General features: G+C 57.4%; 1 protein-coding gene across 4 annotated transcripts in view; it reads right to left on the reverse strand.

The window, feature by feature from the left end:
* GRM4 (glutamate metabotropic receptor 4) overlaps nt 1–20,482 on the reverse strand; it is a 116,159-nt gene that overhangs the window by 53,316 nt on the left and 42,361 nt on the right. For all 4 annotated transcript variants that reach the window (XM_042986143.1, XM_042986144.1, XM_042986146.1 and 1 more), the window contains one exon: nt 9,358–9,574. In XM_042986143.1, coding sequence (XP_042842077.1) covers nt 9,358–9,574 — 217 coding nt within the window. The remainder of the gene's footprint in view (nt 1–9,357; nt 9,575–20,482) is intronic.

A 20,482-nucleotide genomic window follows, 5' to 3' on the forward strand; every position in this document is an offset into this window, starting at 1 on the left:
CAGGAGCATGAAGGGAGCAAGCACTGGAGAAGTGACCACCAAGGAATATGACCCTCCCTACCTCTGGGGCCTTTTTTTTTTTTAATTTTTTTTAATGTGTATTTATTTTTGAGAGACAGAGAGACAGAGCATGAGTGGTGGAGGGGCAGAGAGAGAGGGAGACACAGAATCCAAAGCAGGCTCCAGGCTCTGAACTGTCAGCACAGAGCCTGATGCAGGGCTCAAACTCACGAACTGTGAGATCATGACCTGAGCCAAAGTCAGTTGCTTAAGTGACTGAGCCACCCAGGCACCCCACTCTGGGGCCTTTTAGACAAGGCCTGTTGGGGCTCAAAAACACTGGGAAGAAGGCTGGTGGACACAGAATAACAAGGCAAAAATGGCTACGAGCAGCCCTCAGTTGTGTCCACATGCATGAGCCCATCAGAGAAGGTACCCAGCCCCTTCCTGGTCTTACTGATGAAGAACTGGAGGCTCAGGGGGGGGGGGGGGGAAGTGACTTGCCTAAGGTCACACAGGAGTAGAGGATGAGGCTAAGACCCCACCCAGGACATTCAGCAGCCCCATACAGGCCTGAAGCAGGAAGCTTCAGAGTGGAGAGGAAAGAAAATGGTGAGCTCACAGGATCTTTCCAGAGCTTCAGAGAAAAGGCAGTATGGGGCTTGCTTTAGCTAGCTACATCTCCAAGGAGCTCAGAGTGGGGGTACTGAGGACCCTATCTCAGATAGGAAAACAGGCTGAAGTCCAATAGTCAGCAAACAGGTGTAGAGGGTTCCTGGAGGTCCCAAACCTGAGCAGGGGAAGGTCACTGGCTTTCTCCAATTGCTCTTTAACAAAGGGGAAAAAATCAGAAGGATCAGGTTGCTCTGTGCATGGCTACTCTGTGGGCTTAAGTCTGGGCCCAAGAACGACAGACATACCAGAAGCTGGAGCCAACCCTATGGTACCTGGACTTCCATGTGGTGAGGACAGACAGAAAAGCCAAGAGCAGTGGGTGAGCATGCAAAGATGCATGTTGGGGGACCTCCGAAGTCCCCTAACCCATCGCCTTCATCTTGGTCATCAAGCTGACATTCAGAGAAAGTGAACAGCCCAGCGTTACACAGCCACCCAGAGACTGAAGCAGAACTAGAAGTGGGCCCAGCTCCCCCACTCTGATTAGTAATGGTGACAACTGACACCTTTGGCAGCCTAGTGTTTTTACAGGGCCCAGACTATCGCTTCTCGGCCTTTTGGCTAAGATCAAGTGTACAGGGCCCAGACTATCCTAAGCACTTTATACACATTAACTCACTTACTGCTCACAGCAACCTAAAAGGCGGTGAGGGGAGGCTACTATTAATATCCTCCTTTCACAAGGTGGAAACTGAGGCCCAGAGACCATAAGGGACTGCTCGATGTGGTACAGCTCATGGTGACAGAGCCAGCATCTGGGCTCTTACCCACTCCACTCTACCGCGGCATCCAGAGGACAGGGTTCAGAAGGTCAAAGCCACAAAGGGGCTGCAACCAACAAAGGGAAGTTTTTTTAAACCCCAAAGAAATCTTCAAACACGTTCCACAAAGAAGACCAGTGAAAGAAAATGCTGCTTCCTGTCCAGGAGGCAAGGGATGCAAATTCAGGGCAAGAAGGGCTTGGCATCTAATATCTTCTTCTTCCTGTCATCCCTGTCAAGCTTAGAGGCAAACCCAGATCAGTGCACATCCCTGCTGTGATAGGTCAGGGGAAGCACATCAGAGACGAATTGGAGAGAGCAGGAAAAGTGACCCAATGACACCCAACCCAGGGGACTCACAAAATCAAGAGGTGTCAGCACCCTGCCAAAGGCCAGAGTGGCAGAGAAATCAGAGTGGACAGGCTAAGTCCCCAAGGCGGGCCAGGCAAGCTCGGGGTTCATCTTCACAGCAGTACGAAGATTGACCTGGCAATCACCGAGCAGTCACATCGATGCCAACACCTTGCCAATCTCCAAGCGCTGTCCAGGAGACCCAGCTGGCGCGTGGTAGGCCTCGTGGCTTGGGAGGGGGTGCCCGTGCCAGGTCCACTTAATCTCCACCTACGGTGGAGTGATGGGCAGCAGAACAAGGGAGCAGGAGACGTGATGGGTCTCAAGTTTTTGGCGGCCTGGCTGCTAAGCTAGAATGGTGAGGACCGGCTGCGAGGTAGGGCCCACTTCCCCCTCCACATCCTTGGAGAATGTGTGGCCAATGGCCAGGGCATACTGGGCCTGTGCTGTGACTCCCGGAAGCAGCCGGGGGGAGGGGGGCCCAGAGGTCTCCCCCGAAGAAGATGCTACAAAGTACCTCACTCTCACATACACCAAGCTAAATCCAGTGGTAGGACCCCTCCTGCTTCCAGCTCCCCAGCTCCTTGGCTAATTTCAACCACATTTCATCTGATTAGGGGTGAGAAGATTTGCATGCTCTAGGCTCTGTCCCCATGCAATTGGCCCCAATAATCCCTGAACCAAAAGACCAAACTCTGAAGTGTCATCATTTGACATTCACGCCTTTAGGTCTTGAGAGATGTCTTCTTTTCCAGCGCTCCTCGGAGAGCCTTTGCTTATGGAGAAAAATGCCTGGAGCCAGGGGCCATGGACTGTGAGGACACAGCCTGTAGGGGGCAGAGCTAGATGCAGGAGATGAGCTGATGTTCCCGCACCTGTTACGGATGAGCAAGAAGGAGGCCCCAGAAGGGCAGTGATGGACCCAAGGACACAGGGCTGGTCATCTGTTTGCTCACGTGTTCGTTCTATAAACATCCACTGAGGCCCTGCTGGGTGCAAGGGAGCGTGAGGAGCACAGAGCCAAGAGAGCCCTATCCCTCCCCAGCCTCAAGGAACCCAGCCAGAGTCAAACAGCAGAGGCCCAGGGAAAGTTCGATAGGCACTGGGGCAGGTGTGCTTGAGGTCTCCCAGGTGGTGAGCCCTGGGGAAGGTCTTCCTCCCTTCAGGTGAGCATCTCCACCTGGGAGGAGAGCAGTTTAGGGAGGGAAGCCCGCAGAGAGGCGGAGACTTGGCCTGAGCCTTAAGGGCAGAGGGCCCCCCCCACCCCCCGCCACTCAGGGCTCTGAGCAAGCAGGGGACACAGCAGGTAGAGCTGGGTTGTGCTAATACACTCCCTTGGGTAAGCAGACATGACCCCAACTGCCAGAAAATTTTAAAACACAGGACTGGCTTTAAAACACTCTGCTCAGCTCCATCTCGCATCGGTCCCCATCCCACGGCCAGGCCCCTCGGCCAGGTCCCTTCTGCCTGACTCGCTCCTCCCTTCAGCCTCCTTCTCATGCTGTTCCCCCACCTGGCATGCCCTTCCCTTCCTCTTCACGTGTCTAAGCCGGTCTGGCTGGGCCGAGTCCCCCGCAGTGTATCTCTTGCTTTAACAGACGCATCATCCCAGCCCTTGGTTCTCATTCAGGCAAACTCTGCTAAGCACCTGCTGCAGGCAGGGCGAGGTGTTGGGTCTGGTGGTGCACTGCTCCTCCCGTGCGCACCGAGAGCCGGCTCCTTCCTCTCCTCACACGGGGGCTGCATACACAGAGAGTGTGAAGCCCAGGCCAGCTGGGAAACTCAAGTGAGTCCGGAAGACTGAGCCTCTTCCCCTTCCTGCCCTCCAGCGCAGGCTGCATCTCAGGAGGAAGCATCCCAAGACAGGCATTGTGGCGAAGAATGACAGGAGGCTGAGCCCTACATCCCAGCCTGGCGCAGCTGCAGAGCAGCCCTGCGTTCTCATACCCCTGCTCTGCCTCCGGGAAAGGATGCTGTCCTCAGTGAGTCTCGAGAGGGTCGGGGCCAGCCAGCAAGCTTGGTGCGGGGAGGAAGCTGGGGTCCCGGGACAGCTTAACCTAGCCCTCTGTGCCTCAGTCTGCCCTTCTGCAGGCCAGGAGAGCAGCCTCAGGCCCCTGAGTGGGAGAAGGGCCAAAGAAGTGAGTCGCTGGGGGCTGGATTTTGTGACCCATTCCACAAACATTTACTAAGCAGCTACTATGTGCCAGAGAGACACATAGCGGAGAACAAAACGGGCAAAAAATCTCTGCCCTCGTGGACCATAAACAAATACACATTTACTTGTCAAGTGCTGTAAGAAAAACAGAGCGGGGAACAGGGAACAGAGAGTGATGGCCCGGGGGAGGGTCTATTTCAGATACTGTGGTCAGAAAGGCCTCTCTGAAGAGGGGACAGCTGAGAAGACACCCAAATGCACCGAGGATGTGGGCCACATGGATACTCAGGGAAAGACAGTTCCAGGCAGAGGGACCCACCAGTGCAAAGGCCCTGAGGTGGGCTTATGCCTGGAGTGCTAGAGGAGCAGTGAAGAGGCTGGTGTGGCTGCAGCAGAGAAATGGAGAGGAGAGTGGAAGGAGAAAAGACCAGGGGGGCAGCAGGAAAGGAAGCAGCCCTCTCTTAGGGGGTCTCTGGATCTTGGGGGGGGGGCCTGGGGCAAACCTCTCTGGTTTCCCAGATATATGAGGAGTGTCAGCACCCCCCCCCACCCCCGTGGCACAAATCTTTCTGGCTGGCCAAGCTCTTCCCCCTTCACCTCGGAGCCTCCAGAAGGCAAGTGTCCCTCACAGCAAGAGAAGCTGAGTCCAGAGATGTCACAGAGCCGTGGGATGAGGAGGCGCCCCGGCCTTGAGCCTTGGCTGCCGGTCACCACCCTTGCTGCTGCACTGACTGAGGCCATCTAAATTCAAGTCTGATGCTCAGCCCTGGGAGTTGGAGCTGGAGGTCAGACCAGCAACAGCTTGACTCACCAGCATCTCTGGAATATCAATAGGGGACACAGGGACACAGCAGGGAGATGAGGCTTTGGAACTTCTCGCCATGCAAGGGACAGGACGTCCTCCAAGGAGCAGGCCTGACCCACCCGCCCCCTCCCCTTCTTGTCACCACCAGAGAGGCCATGGCGTTCCCACCCTAGAGGCACGGGCCTGGATGTGCCCAGCGTGCTGGAACCACCTTCCGGAGAGGACCAGAACCAAATTCCCCAGGTGACCCCCTGGAGAGACCCCTGCCAGGAAATGACCTGTGTCCTTCCTGCCACATTCACCAGAAGTGGGGGAGCCTTCTGCTGGATTCAAATTCCACTCCTGCTATTTTCCAGCTGGGTGGCCTCAGGGGAGTTACTTAACCTCTCTGAGCCTCAGTTTTGCCATCCATATAATGGAGCTGTCTTGAGGGCTAGATGAGTTAACACGAACCAAGTTGTAAAACAAGACCTGGTCCACGGGAGGTTTCCATAAATACTGCCTCCTAATATCATCCATTCTCCTGTCGCCCACACAGGGAGCCTGGGCTGCTACTCCACACTTCCGTTTGACCTTAAGCAGGCCCCTTAACTTCCCTGAGCCTTCCTCTTCCTCATCCGTGAAATGGAGCACTGCTGCAAGTAAACCGAGGCTCACAGGGGGGCCCATGGGCAGAGAAAGGCTGTGACGCTATAAAAGCTTACACCCCAGAGCCCCACCCTGAGAGGGCCCAGGACGGTGGTGGGAGGCACCGAGGGCAGGGCCACGTCTGTACCACCCCCTCAAGCCTGTCTCTCCCTCCCTAGGTGACTCACTCGGCATTATCTCGGGAGCCCAGGTGGGGCCGGCGCTGCATGCCTAATCCCAGCACTGGTTGTACTCTGCCTTTCGGCCTTCCCCTCCGCAGCCGCAGCCTGGCAAGGAGGAGGGAGCCCTGGCGTTCAAAGCGGGGGAAATGCACAAGCGTGCACACGCACACGGGCCTGTCCCCAGACACCCCTACTGAGGCAGGCCTGCCGGTCACGAGCCCAGAAAATCACATATGTGCGCCCCTCACTCCCACACGTGTCCTGCCCTAGCTGCCTTGGGAGCTCACCTCGCTGCCCTGTCACCACGAGACCTGCTGTCCTGTAAGGCCCAGGCTGGCCTGGGCTCCTGTGGTTTTATCATTAGCCCTGCCCCAGAACGTGGCCTGCAGCTTCAGTCAGGGCCCCCACAGACCTTCCAGCTCGCCCCAGGCCTCCCTAAGAATGGTCAGGGAGCAGGGAGGGCCATAGCCCAGGCAGCCAGACCCCTGATAATAAACCTCTGGTGTGTGTCCCAGAGCTCCCACAGCCATGGGCCAGAAGCACGTTTCGTTCTGGTTTACCCCCATTTCACAGAAGAGAAAACCAAAACTGAGCAGCGGAATGACTTTCCAGGGCTCTCACGGCCAAGAAGTGGCCAAGCCGGAGCCTGGGTCTGTCCGCCAGAGCTGGCCCGTTAACCACATGCTGCCACCCCTGTGATCCAGGCTGGGAGAGACGGACAGCATGGGGTTGAAGGGCCTGGGTCTGACCGCCTGGCTCCAAGTCCTGCTCCAGCACCTCACTGTGTGAGCCTGGGCAAGCCACCTCACCCCTTTGAGCCTTAGTTCCCCCATCTGTAAAATGGGAACACAAACACCAGGCCCTCAGGGTCATCACCAGGATTCATGATTGTGGAGGGAGGGTGCCTGGCACGGGGCAGGGCTCAGTCAAGGGCCACAGGATGGCCCAGGGAGAGCACGGTGCTAATGGGGGCTGGGAAATTCGGGGCCAGGGCTTTCTTTATGCCCTGTGCCAATGGCCCAGTCAGCGCTGGGTGCTATGCGAGAGCTCCCCACCCAGAGGACACAGCTGGGTTCCATCCCTGGTCCTCCACATCCTGGTTACGTGGCCTTGGGAAAATGACCTACTCTCTCTGGCCTCAGTTTCTCCATCTCTAAATTGGACACAGTTATGTTCCCCTGTAGGACCCCAAGTCCATACAGCAGGCACCCAGGACTTGCTGGCCAAGCTCCCCTCAGCTCTGATGTGCATCCTCAGCCTGGCAGGTGTGCCCTCCCCTCTACACCGCTGACGCTTCTCTGAGCAACTCACAGATGATTTATACTTCAGAGGACGAATCAATACAATATACGGCCAAAGACATCTTTAATCTTTCACAGGGATTAGGCTACAAGGTACAGCGGCCTCTTTCTACAGGCCGCTCAATTCTGATTTCAATTTGGCCAGCCGGAGCATGGCTTTCTCTCTCCTTTTCTTTTCATCCACCTAAAGACGTTCCTCCAAATCAAATTTCATTTAGCAGGATGAGGGGAGACCTAGCTACCCAAACACGAGGGCAGGCCCAGCCAGGGCCCTGGGGCTGCAAGGCGAGACAGCAGGAGGGTCTGAGGAGGTGGGAGGTCAGGCCAGGCAGGAGACCAGCCCCTTGGCGACGGGATGGGGCACAGGGGTGCTGTGATGGGCACCTGTGCCAGGCCAGGAGGGCCCCTGAGCCGCAGGCCCTGGCAGAACAGCTAGTTCTCTTATTTTTCTAGAATTCCTTTTAGAAAATCTTGAGCAGACTTCATATTTTCTAACTACCAAATGACTGATTATATGCTTGTGGCAAATTCAAACAGTAGTCTGAGTTTCAGCCAAAACACAACACCTAGACTTCACCCCAGTGGGATCTGTGTGTGTGCATGCATGCACGTGTATGTGACTGTCTGTCATGCCCCCATCCATGGGAAACAGGGGCAGAAGATGGAGTGATGAATACAAAAGCAGTTACGACGTCTGGTCCTGGAGCCAGACAGCCTGGGTTCAAATCCCTTCTCCACCTCTCACTTGTATGACCCGGTGCCAGCTATTATTTGGCCCCTCCAAGCCTCAGTTTCCTCCCCTATAAAAGAGGGGTGCCTACCTCATGGGGTAGGGAGGATCACCCAGGACAACAGGTGCTCGGCGTGTGCCAGGCACATAGGGAGAGCTTTGTGAGTACCAGGAGTGGCTTCTAGAACCTTATGGCAGGGACTGAACACAACCGAATATGAAAATTCTAGACCTTCTGTCCCTGCCCCCATCTAGTACCTCTGTCCCCAAATCCTGACGCCCACCTTAAAGAGACAGGCGGTGGGCTAGTGTGGGAAAGGATTCAAGCCACTGGGGACAGGCACCGCCAGAGCAGGGTGGGCAGGGCCTGACCAGAGAGAGGCACCTGTGTCTGAGCAAAGCAGGGAAGCACATGTGGGCAGCCACAGGCAGGGGGCTGGGGCACCAGGGGCCTGATGCTACCAGGGGGCCCCCAGGGAGCTGCCGCCCACCTGCCTGGAGGTGAGAGCAGGGCCCATCTACCCCATGCCCCCCTCTGCCTGGCCAGCTGCCAGAGCGGGGAGTGGCCTGGAGACGCAGCCATCGGTCAGCGCCGCCCCACTTCCGTCCTCTCCGCCAGGTTACAGGCACCCGAGCTGTGCTGGCTGTACAATTAAAGGGGCTTATCTGAGATTTATAGCAGGATTATGCCCGCAGGGTGTTACCAATGCCAGCCTCTGGATACTCTGTGGTCCTTAGGAAAAGCAATTAGAGTCCCGGGGTTATACGGGTATAAATATACAGATGCCATCCTCCAAGGTCGAGGGCGCCACAGTGAGCTATTTAGAGAAAGAGCCTTGGGAGAGGCCAGGGGCCCCTCTGCCAGGAGCTGGGTCTGTCGGGAGGGGGAAGAGCCTCTCTGCTTCCCCCACACCCTATCCTCTCTGAACTATCCCTCTTATCAAGGCTCACCCAACCCAGCTGGAGCCCTCAGCCCAGGGGCCTGACTGCTGATCCGGATCCCCACCACCATAGCCCCATGCAGGCCACCCTCCCTCAGCCGGGCCATGGGGCCATCAGAACCAAGTGGCCCAGGCTTCAGACTTGGCAGAGCGTTAACCCTTGCTGTGCCTGCCTCTTACTGCTTGCTGATACCTAAAAGCTTTATCCTTGGAGCTTTTGAGGACAATTAAGGGAATGCAGCAAGCTTAATGGGGAGAAGGGTGCCCGGTGGTGAATGGGGGAGACCTTTAGGAGAGCACATCACCTTCGCAGGTCCTCACATCCCACCCAGGGGCACCTCCTTCCCTGCAGCCACAAGGAAGAAGCACAGCCCCGCCTGCCCCATGTAAGACACGGCCCCTTCTCTCACCCCACACCTCCCCTCCACACACACAGCTCAATTCCTCAAACAACTCTTTCTCCAAGAACCTGCTGGCTGATCTCCCAGCTCCTGGGTCCCTGAGACCCGCCCCTAAACAAGACCACCTCCGTCCCCACCCCCTTCCCCTTCTCTCTCTGTCTGAGAACAGCAGCTGTCCCACTGGATCCCGCGCCCGGAATACTGGCGGTCCCTCTGTCTGCCTGGCCACGTCTCTAGAAGTCATTCCGTCCACCCCCTGCCCCTGGAAGTCACCCAGCAGGCCGGCAAGGCCACAGACTGTGCCCCAGTGCTCCCGGGAGAGACTGAGGCCCACGAGGGAATGGCCTGGGGCAGGACCCAGAGAGTGGCTCTCAGGCGGCGCTTGGCCACTGTGCCCTGACATCCCCCTGTTCCCAAGCATGACTCACCATCCTCCCGGGACTTCTGGATGAAGGCCTCCACACCGCTCTCGCCGTAGCTGCCCTCCGAGGCCAGCGTGGACACGTAGTTCCACTTGAGGGCGCGAACGATGTCCACCATGGCCTGGGCCTGGTACGTGTCCGAGGGCACCACTCGGGAGAAGAAGTCGTAGCGGCTGTTGTCACTCAGGTCGGGGGCTGTGGAGGCGTAGCTGATCTGGGGTATCTGGGGGCGAGAGGGGCCGCTGATGGGGGCTGCTGGCACCCCCACCATCCCCAGCCAGCACCACACCACTACTCACCACCTCCTTTCGTCCCCACCGCCTTGGGAAGGGTCAGGGCACTGCCTCCTCTTGTCTTGGGCGAGACCCTGTGTTATGGGTTGGACCACACACACACACACACACACCCTGGAATCATACAGGATTACATACATAAACACACAGCAGAGCCTCTGGGTGCCTCCATTTACATAAAGACTGAGAGTCCTTTTGCCCATCAACTCCCCCCAGGCAGCCACTCATGTCACCACCCAGCAGACCCTGTCCCCATGGCTCCTTTGTCCTGCGCAGGTCAGAGAAGACAGGGCCCCACCCACCCCACAGGTAGAATTACAGGAGGACAGAGTGGACAGGGAACCCACCCCGGGGAAGTCCCTCTCTGCAGCCTGGGATACAGGGCCCAACAGCAGACTCCTGCCCCAGCTCTCCACAGAGCACCTTTCTGCACCCACAGACCCCCACCTGGGCCCTCCCCAGGCAAAAGTGAGATGCAGAGCCCTTAAGCTGTCCTTCTTCCTGTGGTTGACATCCAACCATTCCCAAAGGACAAAAACCTCACAGCCAGCCTGTGGCAACTGAGAGTGGGAAATGTTCCGGGGGCAGCAGGATTTGGGGCACACCCTGGACAAGAGGTTGCCCACTTGGACTGTGCCTTGGGTGTCCCTATCCCCAGGGACACTGGAGGTCTGCCTTCCAATGAGGATGCCCATTAGGAAAAGAACATGGCCCAGCCCAGCCCCTGTGATGCCCCCCCAAGGCGGGCCCCAGCAAGCCCCTCATTGCCTCCCCTCACTGAGCTCAACCAAGAAAAAGGAAAGGATGAGGTGGGAAAAACAGATGTTTGGTTGTCTGGATTTGCTGAGCAACTAAGGGTTAACCCCCAAACCCTCTCATTGTAGTTCTTGTGATCTTTATAAGATGGCATACGCTACGTTAACCACTGTGGCACTGTTTCTAATAGCAAATCTCTGGAGGCTACGGCCACACAGGAATACTATTTGGCCGTGAAAAAGAACCAGGCAGCTTTCCATGCACTGCTCTGCATAGCTCTCCAAGACCCACAGAGGAAAGAAAGAAACGAGGCACAGTTCCGCGTGTGAACAGCATCCCCATTATCACGTGAGGGGGCAGGACAGACTCTCGCCGCCCTGAAACGAAACAGCTAAGTTGCCTCCAGAAGAGGGAACCAGGTGGCTAGGGGACAGGGTTGGGAGGACACCTTCCCCCTCATACCCCGTGTATGTTTCGCATGTAGAATCATGCAAACATACCTCCCGCCTAGAATCTTCCTGAGCCGAAGCATCCGCCCCCTTTCCTACCTGTGTCAACAGCCTCTGAAAACTAGCCCGGTCCTCCTTGCCTTGGAGAGCGCAGAGCACGAAAACAACACCCCCAAGAATGTGGACTCTGGCCAGATAGCTGATGGTTAATTGTAAACGTCTGTTATGTTTAAGGCCCACTAAGGGTATCACAGCCGCAGGGGTTGGTCGGGTGTTTAAGAGTCCGTCATTCGGAACAGTCTCCCAGCTTCAGCACTATTAATGCTTTGGGGGTATAATTCTTTGTTGGGGGGCTGTTCTGTGCACTGAGGTATGTTGAGCAGCAACCCCAGCCTCTACCCACTAGATCCCAGAAGCCCCTGCCTTCCGCAGTTGTAACAATCAAAAACGTCTCTAGACGCAGCCAAGTGCCTCCCGGGGAGCAGAGCAGAACTGTCCCCGGTTGAGACCTGCGGTTTTAGAGATATGTACTGAAATATTGAAGGATGCAGGGATCTGAGGAGGTCTGGGGTTTGTTTCCAAAGCATCACAGTGACAGCACATCCAAGAAGAAAGAATAATGGCCAAGAACGGACAACTCTGAGTCACATGTACGTGGGGGCTCACCACCCTATTTGTTCTGAACATATCTGAAATGTCCATATTTAACCAATTTTTAACAATAAAACAAAACAGACAGCACCCCTGAATCATCCCCCTGAACAGAAGTGCCCTGAATTTGGAGCTGGAGCAGGTGGTGGGGACTGGGGGGCCAGGGCCTGCCCTACCAGCCTGCCGTCCCAGCAGGTCCCCAAGAGAAGACAGGTTGTCTGTCAGCTTCCGGGGTGTTTGTCAGCTTCCGCCTGGGCCTGGGCCTCAGCGAGGAGTGCTAATCACAGGCCCAGGAACCCGCTCTCTTCCTAATTAGAAGAAGCTTGTCTCCTGCTTCTGATGTTTCCACCCAACACAGCGCTTGTGTCAAAAGGGACTGTGCCCAGCAGAGGGGCAGGAAGCCCAGGGAGGTCTCGGGGTCCCTCCCACAGGCAACTTCTCACTCATCCTTCATTCCTCCTTCCAAGCCACCTCCCTGCCTCCCCTCCGGTTCAGGCATTCTGCATGGGCAGGGACGGCAGCCGGACAGACGGACGTCCGGGGATCAGGACCCAGGCCCCCATCCCACCACGAGCCCCCATTCCCACAAAGGGTGGGAGGGCCAAGCATGGGGTTCCCACAGGGTACATGTTAGTCAGCCTGCCAGGGTGCCCCGGTCTCGGATTTTGGGAGCCCAGGAGGGGCCCCTGATCTGCCCCCAACAATTCCTGAGACCCTGGAACAGGGATCCAGCCCTGAGGTGGCTGGGAGGGAGGGGACAGCTTCCTGAGCAGGGTCAGGGGATAATCCCTGGCCAGCTCCTCCTCCCCGTCCGAAGGCTCCTCAGTTCCAGGCCACCCAAGTTTCCTAGCGGGGTGGTTTCAGCAGAGATTTGGAAGCTAAACTGCTCAGGTTCAAATCCCAGCTCAGCCACCCACCAACTGGGAAGCCTCCAGCAAGTTGCTTCACCTCTCAGGCCTCAGTTTTCTCAGCTGCCAAATGGGAGGTCGTGAGGGTCGCACGAGGGAATTTTCGGGAACTGCGGGCAGGCAGTAAGCACTCAAAAGGTTAGCCCAAAGGTGGGCTATGATCCCTCCCGCTACACCTCCCTTAGCCCTCTATCCCCATGCCCCCCCACCGGGTCCTTCCCCCAGCTCTCTCCCAGTGCTGTTACTACTGTGCTCCTGGCGGTGGGGGGCCTCCTCCTGGAATGCTGACCCGCAGGCTCTCCAAGGCCCTCCTCCCCCCTGGCCCCACCCAGGCCTGCAGTGCATGGGGAGACGCAGGGACCCCCCCCTCACCGGACACCCGGGACAGGGTGACTGGGACAACCTGGCCCAAGGGCGCTCTGACTGATGCCTCCTCAGCTCTGTCTCAGCAGCACAGTTGAAGCCAGAGGGGCATTTGATTAACATTCTCCTCAGAGAAGTCCTCTCCTCTCCCAACAGCAGCACGACAGGGGAGGGGGCGGCCACGCCCCTGCCAATGCCGGCACAAGGGTCAGCCACAACCTGGATTCCAGCAGCCCCTGACCAACCACGGCTGGCCTACTCTCGGTCCATCTGCCTGGCTCCTTCTGCCCACAGGGCCCCTGTGACCTCTTCCAGGCAGCCCTCCCTGAGCTCCAGAGAGCCTGCTCAGACCTCCCCCAGCACAGAGTAGGGCTGCTCCAGGGGCACCAGGCACGTCCTCCTGGGACGAAGATGCCTGGTCTTGTCAACTCAGCAGGCATTTTAAGACGCCCCCATCATGCTGGGCAGGGCTACTTGTGGAAACGCAGAGAAAAGTGGACTGCTCCCAACACCCACTGCACCCCTGGAAGGAGCAGGTGGGGGCACCCCAGAGTGACGCACAGTGTGTCTGGAGCTGGCACCCGGCAGAACCTCCCGCTTGCAGAAGGGATGAGTGACTGAGGGGAGAGAGGGAGGCGGTGAAAAAAATCTCTCTCTCCCTCTCTCTGTCTGTCTGTCTCTCTCTCTCTCTCTCTCTCAGGCTTCTAGAGTGACAAGGAGGTCCACGCCACGTGGGGAAAGACAAAAGCTGCTTCCGGGCTTGAGCAACAATGAAGATGAATGCCAAGTGCATCTGTCTGTGTGTGTGTGTGTGTGTATGTGCGCGTGTGCACCCACGTGTGCATGCACGTGCTGGGGCATGTGCCCCGAGCACACGAGCGCACAGTACATTCATTCATTCCTCCCACCAATAGTCACTGAGCACCGCCAGCCTGCCAGGCATAGTTCTGAGTGCTGGCGATGGACAGGTGGACAATCTGTCCTCGTGGGGCTCCCAGTCGAGACACAGGCAGGCAATGGAAAGGGGATACCAAGCTGTTAGACGGGAATAAGGGCCCATGAGAAAAAGGAAGAACAGGACAGGGGACTGTTAGAGGGGCCAGGGGAAGTCTCTCTGATAAGGTGACATCTGAGCCAAGACCCCAAGGAGGTGAAGGAAGGAGCCATGTGGGTAATTGGAGGGAGGGCATTTCAGGCAGAGGGAAGAGCCAGTGCAAAGGCCCGTGCGCATATGTGTGCTGAGAGCCTGAACTTGCTCTCAGGCTGCCCCCGGGCCAGGTCAGCAGCCCCGCATACCTGCCTACATGTGGCAAAACAGCCAGACACGCAGGCAGTGCCCCAGGGTGCCCACAGCACAGACTCGGGGTCACTGGCTCCCAGTCTAGCAGAATCTAGGGACTCCCTGAGAGTGGCTGGTCCACGTCCCACACCGTCCAGAGGAGAAGGGGGTAGGAGGTGGGACACCCCCAGCACGTAACAGCCAACCAGAGCGCAGTCCCCTGAAAGCCGATACTTCATTCAAGGCTGTTTATAGAACAGTCAGGGATGAAGCCTCTACCTTGACCTCAGCAAGGCCTGCAGCACCCTGAGTCACGCAGCCAGGGGCCCATGGCCATCACCATGGATACCCCAGGACCACACCACAATAACCCCAACCCTCTTCCTGTGAGCTTTAGTGTTTAAAGGCACCTCCCCTTTCTGCCTCTTCCCTAATGCTTTGGGCAGCACAGCATCGGCTCCAGCTTTGGCTCTAGCACACTACGGAGCCAGCCTGCGCATGCGCAGGGCTGTGTTATGACCCAGCCTTGTCATCCAGCTTTGTGACCTTAGCAAGCGAGCGGCCTCTCTGGGCCTCAGTTTCCTCCCCTATAAAGAAGTCACAGTAACAACAGAAGGGACTGCACGAGCAAGTACTTGCAAAGTGCTTCAAACACGTGGGCGCTGCTGGGTATTATCCTTGGAGAAGGAGGCAAGGCTAGGACCAACGTGCCCATTTTGCAGATGACAAAACTGAGGCTCGGGGAGAGGAAAGTACCCTCTGAACATCACAGCCAGGAGACATCAGAAAGAAGGCACCGATTCAGCTGCTCTGCTTCCTGTTCACTATCCCCGAGTCCTGGCCCCAAGCCCTGCCCACCGTCCCAGCTGACTCTGCTCTTTCTGCCCCACCCACAAGCCAGACCAGGCAGCCACAGATTGAAGCTGGGACCCTGGGGCCACTGCCGGCCGCCGGCCAGGCCAGGCCCCAGGCAGACCTCGGGGCCCCCACGTGGCTGGATGCAGCCCCTCTCACCAGGGAAGCAGGGAGACCCCGCATTGGGCCAGGCAGACCCCGGATTGGCTGCCTGCTCCCCGCCCTTCTGATCCTGGCTGCTTGAGGCCTCGACAGCCCGGCTCTCAGCATCAGCTATTTTCCTCACAGATGAAAGGCAGCCAGGCTTTTAGGGACATGAAAGCTGCACGGGGAGGAATGTGTAGTTCAGAGGGCCTGTGAGAGGAGAGAACGCCAGCTTCCAAAGGCCTGGCCTGCACGGTCAGGGCTGAGGGACCCTGTCCCCCGCCCCCGCCCCCTTCAGCCACCTGAGCCGTGCACCATCGTCTCCCAGGGGGTTCCTGCTGCAGACACAGTGCCCAGCGAGGAGACACTGCCAGCCTCCCCTTCCTCCCTCGATGGGGCCTCGGGAGGGGCGGGGAGGAGGTGGGCACACAGTAGGCACTTCACACACTCTCACGTGGCACCAAGCCCCTCCTCTCAGCCAGGTGCTCAGGGCCCATTTAAATAACCCACCTTCAGAGAACTAGCCTGGTGGGGGCTGGGAAAGGCGGTCTCAGGGTAACATGCATCCGGGCTGACAAGCCAGGTTTGGGGCGACAAGAGATTCACTGGGGGTCTCGCAGGGGGGCTGTGGAGAGGGAAAATGCTGGCAGTGTGGGGACGAGGGCTTGGACAGACTGAAGGGGTACAAAGACAGGGGTGCAGGGTCGAGGGGGGTTCAAAGCAGCTGGGCAGGGCCGTGACAGCGAGAGAGCAGGGATATGGCAGGGGGGGTGCAGGGACACACGAGAGGAGCAGTACGGGGGGACCCAGCACATGGAGGGGGCACGGATGGCCCCTGCCCTTGACCCTGACCAGGCCCACCTCTGACAAGGACCCCGGGGTTTAAGAGCAGAGGATAAGAGTGACCCTACAGCTTAGGACAGCCACAAGGAGGCCTCACACACCCATTCCCCACGGAGATGCCCCCCCACCAATTACTAAGGAACAGAGAAGCAGAGGCCCAAGGCCTGGGAAGCAGGAGGTGGGCAGACACCCTGGGCAGGGGGCTGACCCTGCATCCGGGTGGTCTTTGGAAGGACGAGGATAGACCCCGGGTAGGAAGACTGTCTACCACCCACCCCGGGGCCTCCTCTCGGCCCACAAGCTGAGGGCCTCCCCTCTCCACACTCAGTAGGTCATTTGGGGGCCGCTGGCCACTTCCCCGCTCACTTCAGGACGCCCTCATTAATCAGATCTCACTACCCTGTTCTACAGACACGGATCCGCCACCAACCGCCAGCCCCACGCATCCCGTCACTCGGGGGCCTCGCCACACACCCCTGCCTGGCCCGGGGCTGGCCTGTGCCCCAGTGCAGTCAGTCAGTCACTCAGCCCCCGGCTGGGGGCTGCATCCACAGTCTCCAATCTGCGTCTAGGTGCCCAGGGCACTCAGCCTCCCTGGCTCCGCCCCCCGCCCCGCCCCCGCCCAGGCCTGGAGACTGGGTGACCCTGCCCTCCGCTGCCTTCACACAGGCCCCCTCTTCTTCTCACACCATGGCCTGCAGCACCTCCTCACCATGACTGAGAAGTGGACAGCAGACTCTCCCCAGGAGGCAAATGCTATCTTCAAAGACAGTAAAATTTGCCCACAAGGCCCCTGTGGTCCCTTTGCCTCGGCTGCTCCCGAGGCCCCCAGCCTTTCCCTCCCACCCCCCCCCCCCCCCCCACCCACACACACCCCGGAGACTCTGATGATTCGTTCATTCATCCACCGGGTAATGGTTCACGGAGTGCTTACTGGGTGCCTTGCACACTCTTTGGCACTGGGGTGAACACACAGAGACAAAAATCCCTGCCTTCAGGGAACAGACATTCTAGTGAGAGAGATAATCAATAACAAACGGAGGCGCACACAATTGATGTTGTCCTTAGAGCCGCTGGGGACACTTGCAGCTCCCTGCCTTCCTGGCACGTGGTAAAATTCAACCCTCTGACCCCGGTGGTTGGCTGGGGCCTTGTGACGTATGCTGGCCAATGAGGCAGGAGCAGAAAATGCCCTTCCTTCGGGGCCAGAGCGTTTCATTGCCATTGTGAGACCCTACAGGGTACATGCTCCCTCTGCCACCGTGACCAGCACATCGATGTCCCAGGCCAGCCTGGGTGCCTAGGAGATGAGACAGGACACTCAGCCCTCCCGCGTAGACATGTGGGGTAGTAAGCACTTAGTTTATGTATTTTAGACCACGGAGATCTGAGGACGGTTCGTTCTCACGACCTAACCTCACCAAGGCTGACGGACGCCGGAGGCGTAAGCATTACGCTCTAGCTCCGGGACAGCCAGGAAAGTGTCTTATTATTCATCTCCAACTCACGAGCCTGGAGGTGTCAGGTTCACATTTGGCACAGGCTGGTTGGGGCTGAATTGAATCACATTCTCACACGCACACACACACACACACACACACACACGCAATCATCATCATCATGAGAACTAGCATTTACTGAGTGTTTACTATGTGCCAAGAACAGTCCTAAGTGGTTACAAATGCCTGAACGCCTTTGATCTTACAATAACCATAGGAAGTAGACCCTCTTATTCTTCCCATGTTCCCCAAAACTGAGGTACAGAGAAGTTAAGACACTTGTCCAAGGTCACACAGCTAGTAAGTGGCCGAGGCAGGATTTGAACCCAGAGGGACAGGCTCCAGAGCCCATGCTACTAACTGCCACATAAAACCCCAGCCTCCCCCTTGTACAAGAGGGTCTACACGGACGTGTGCAGGCACACACGCACACACACGCAGAATCTCCTGTGGGGCAGTGTCCTTAGGGCAGCAGCAGAGGAAGCCAGCCCTACTACCCCTCCCACCCGCCTCCACCGAGCTCGGCGCCCCCCTCCACTCCTGGCTGTCACACTCTGGGGTGAAGTGGCCCATCTGTCTCCAACACAAAGGATCAGGCAGGGGTGGGGGCCAGAGGCCCCAGAGGGGTTGTGTAAATGGCTCTGCTTTGAGCAACAGCTAATTTCTAAACATAATTATTAATTTCATGCTTATCATATGCAAACCTCTGTCTCCCAGACGAGATGAAATTGATTTAATTAGAAATTCCACCATCAAGCCTTTTGGATCCAAGCTTTTAATTAGGATCACCAACCCCACCCAAGGCTGCCAGAAAGTGGGCTCCTGGCCCCTGCTTCTCTTCCCAAGGCCCCAGGCAGAGCCAGGATGTGTGGGCACTCCAGTGTCACCAGAGCTCCACTGGCCAGGCCAGGGTCCCTTGCTGGGACCACTACCCATGTCCCACCCCACACAGGGTGACACGGCCCCACAGCCACAAGTGGCCTCCTTCTCCTGGCATCATAATGGGGAGACAGCTTGGAGACAACTCATATCATCTCATAGCAGGAAGGACTGGGGTGTTTAAGGTGGGAAGGAGACAGGAGAAATAACAGACCTCCCCCCCTCACGCAAAATTCGCATGCCAGCTTCCCTTTGGGAGACCCTGCCAGGTGCTAATAAAATGCCTTTTACAGCTCAGCTCAGGGCAGTCTGTCAAAATCATCCATAGTACCTGGCATTGTAACAAAGCATCTCCACACATTACCTCTGACCTCACCTCCGGCCACTCCCAGCTTGACGGCATTCACTGCCTCTGGTCACACCAGTCTCCTTGCCGAACCCTGAACATTCTAGGCACACTCTGCCTCAGGGCCTCCGCACTGGCTGTTCCCCCCTGCCTGAATGCTCTTCCCCCAGATCTGTATGTGGCCCCTCCCTCACAGACAGACTGCTCAAGGAAGGCCTTCCCCAACCACCAATCCTACTTCCCTACCCTGCACCCCATTTCCACTTTCCTTGCTTTGATTTTCCTCAGAACAATGATCGCTTTCTAACGTGCTCAACATTTGTTTACTTTTCCACTTAATATCCACCTCTTCCTAAAACGGCAGCTCCATGAATCCAGGGACCTTTCCTTCATTCCCCACAGGACGCCCGGCACAGATTTGGCACAGGGCAGGTGCCCAATAAGCAAAGGGGCCACTTCATTCTTGCCACACAAGCAGCCCGAGGACACGCTCCACGGGGTCGTAAGCACCTTAGACGAGGTCAGGAGACCAAAGCTCAGAGCCCTAGGCTTTGCCAAGGTCACGGAGCTGGTCAGTGGCCGAGTTCCCATGCTTGCATGGTCTGCCGCTTTGCCTGGGGAAGCTGGCCACTCCACAGCAGTGCCTGCCACACAGATGCTGCTCTGAGGTCTCCCACCTCTTTCCCCAGGGCTCAGTGGGGTGTCCCTCACCTCCAGGGCCTGCTGTGCCCGCCCCTCCCAACCCCCACCCCGAGTTCACAGCAACACCCTCGAAGGCAATCATTGTGGGGCTGTCCCACACCCACCTCTGTCTCCCCTTCCCCGGGGCCCACCCAGCCTCTTATCAGGAGGCAAGCGGACACTTGGATTAATTTCCAGGACTGTTCTGAATTATGTTTCCCAGGAGAGAACCAGACAGATGAGGCAACAGGACTTTGAACAAATATTTCCCGAGAAAGTGCTTTATTCAGTCCCTTGTCTCACTCTTTTAAACATTATATGTTTTCTTAGGAGCCCGGGAAAAAACGGGGCACGATAAGGCACGGAGGCTGGAGAAGAACAGAGGGCGCAGAGTGGAGGGCCTCGGCCGGCTGACAAAGGAGCCGCTCGGATGCAGACTCCAAGGAATTACCGCCGATAAGAGCACAGGCGGGGGAGCGCGCGGTGCAAGGGCGAGAGCAAACAAGATCCTCAATCAGCACTTGTCCTATTTCATAAGCAAAATGTAGATCAATAAATTACACTCACTTGTGCAGGTTTTACATGCTGACTCCGTAACCTTGTCAAGAGTGATACATATGGGCGGGGGAGGCTAGGGGACGAAGGAGCCCAGAGGCCTAGAGAGGACGGGCCAAAGGACCCGGCGGGGGCCCTGCGGGCCACAAGGCCTGCACCCCTTTTTCCAAGAGGGGCTCAAAGCCCAAGATCCCGGAGGTGAGAAGCAGCCCCCTGCCTCGCTGTGCGGCCTGTGGGAAGTCACCTCCCGTGAGCCTCTGTCTCCTCGTCTGTCAAATGGGCACAGTGTAAACCTTACTTTGAGGCTCCTGTGGGAAGATGGATATTAAATTTTAGAAAGAGAGCAGCTAGGAGTCATGACGATACCCCTGGCACACACCCCCGGGGGCAGCAGTCAGCTGACACGGGCTCTCCCTGTGTTAATTCTCACCGCAGCCCCGAGACAGGAAACTGTAGCCCTATTTTAACGAGAAGCTGTGGCTGCGGCTCAGAGGGCTGAGGAGTCCCAGGGTCACCCAGGCCCACCTGATGGCAAAGCTGGCCTTCCTCCCTGTGAGCCAGGGAGCTGGGCAGCACTGGGCGCTAGGCTACACCCAAATGCCCAAGCAGGTAAGGGCAGGGCTCCAGACT

Source organism: Panthera tigris, chromosome B2 (genome assembly GCF_018350195.1).
Source record: "Panthera tigris isolate Pti1 chromosome B2, P.tigris_Pti1_mat1.1, whole genome shotgun sequence".
In the NCBI taxonomy this organism is placed as follows: Eukaryota; Metazoa; Chordata; class Mammalia; order Carnivora; family Felidae; genus Panthera; species Panthera tigris.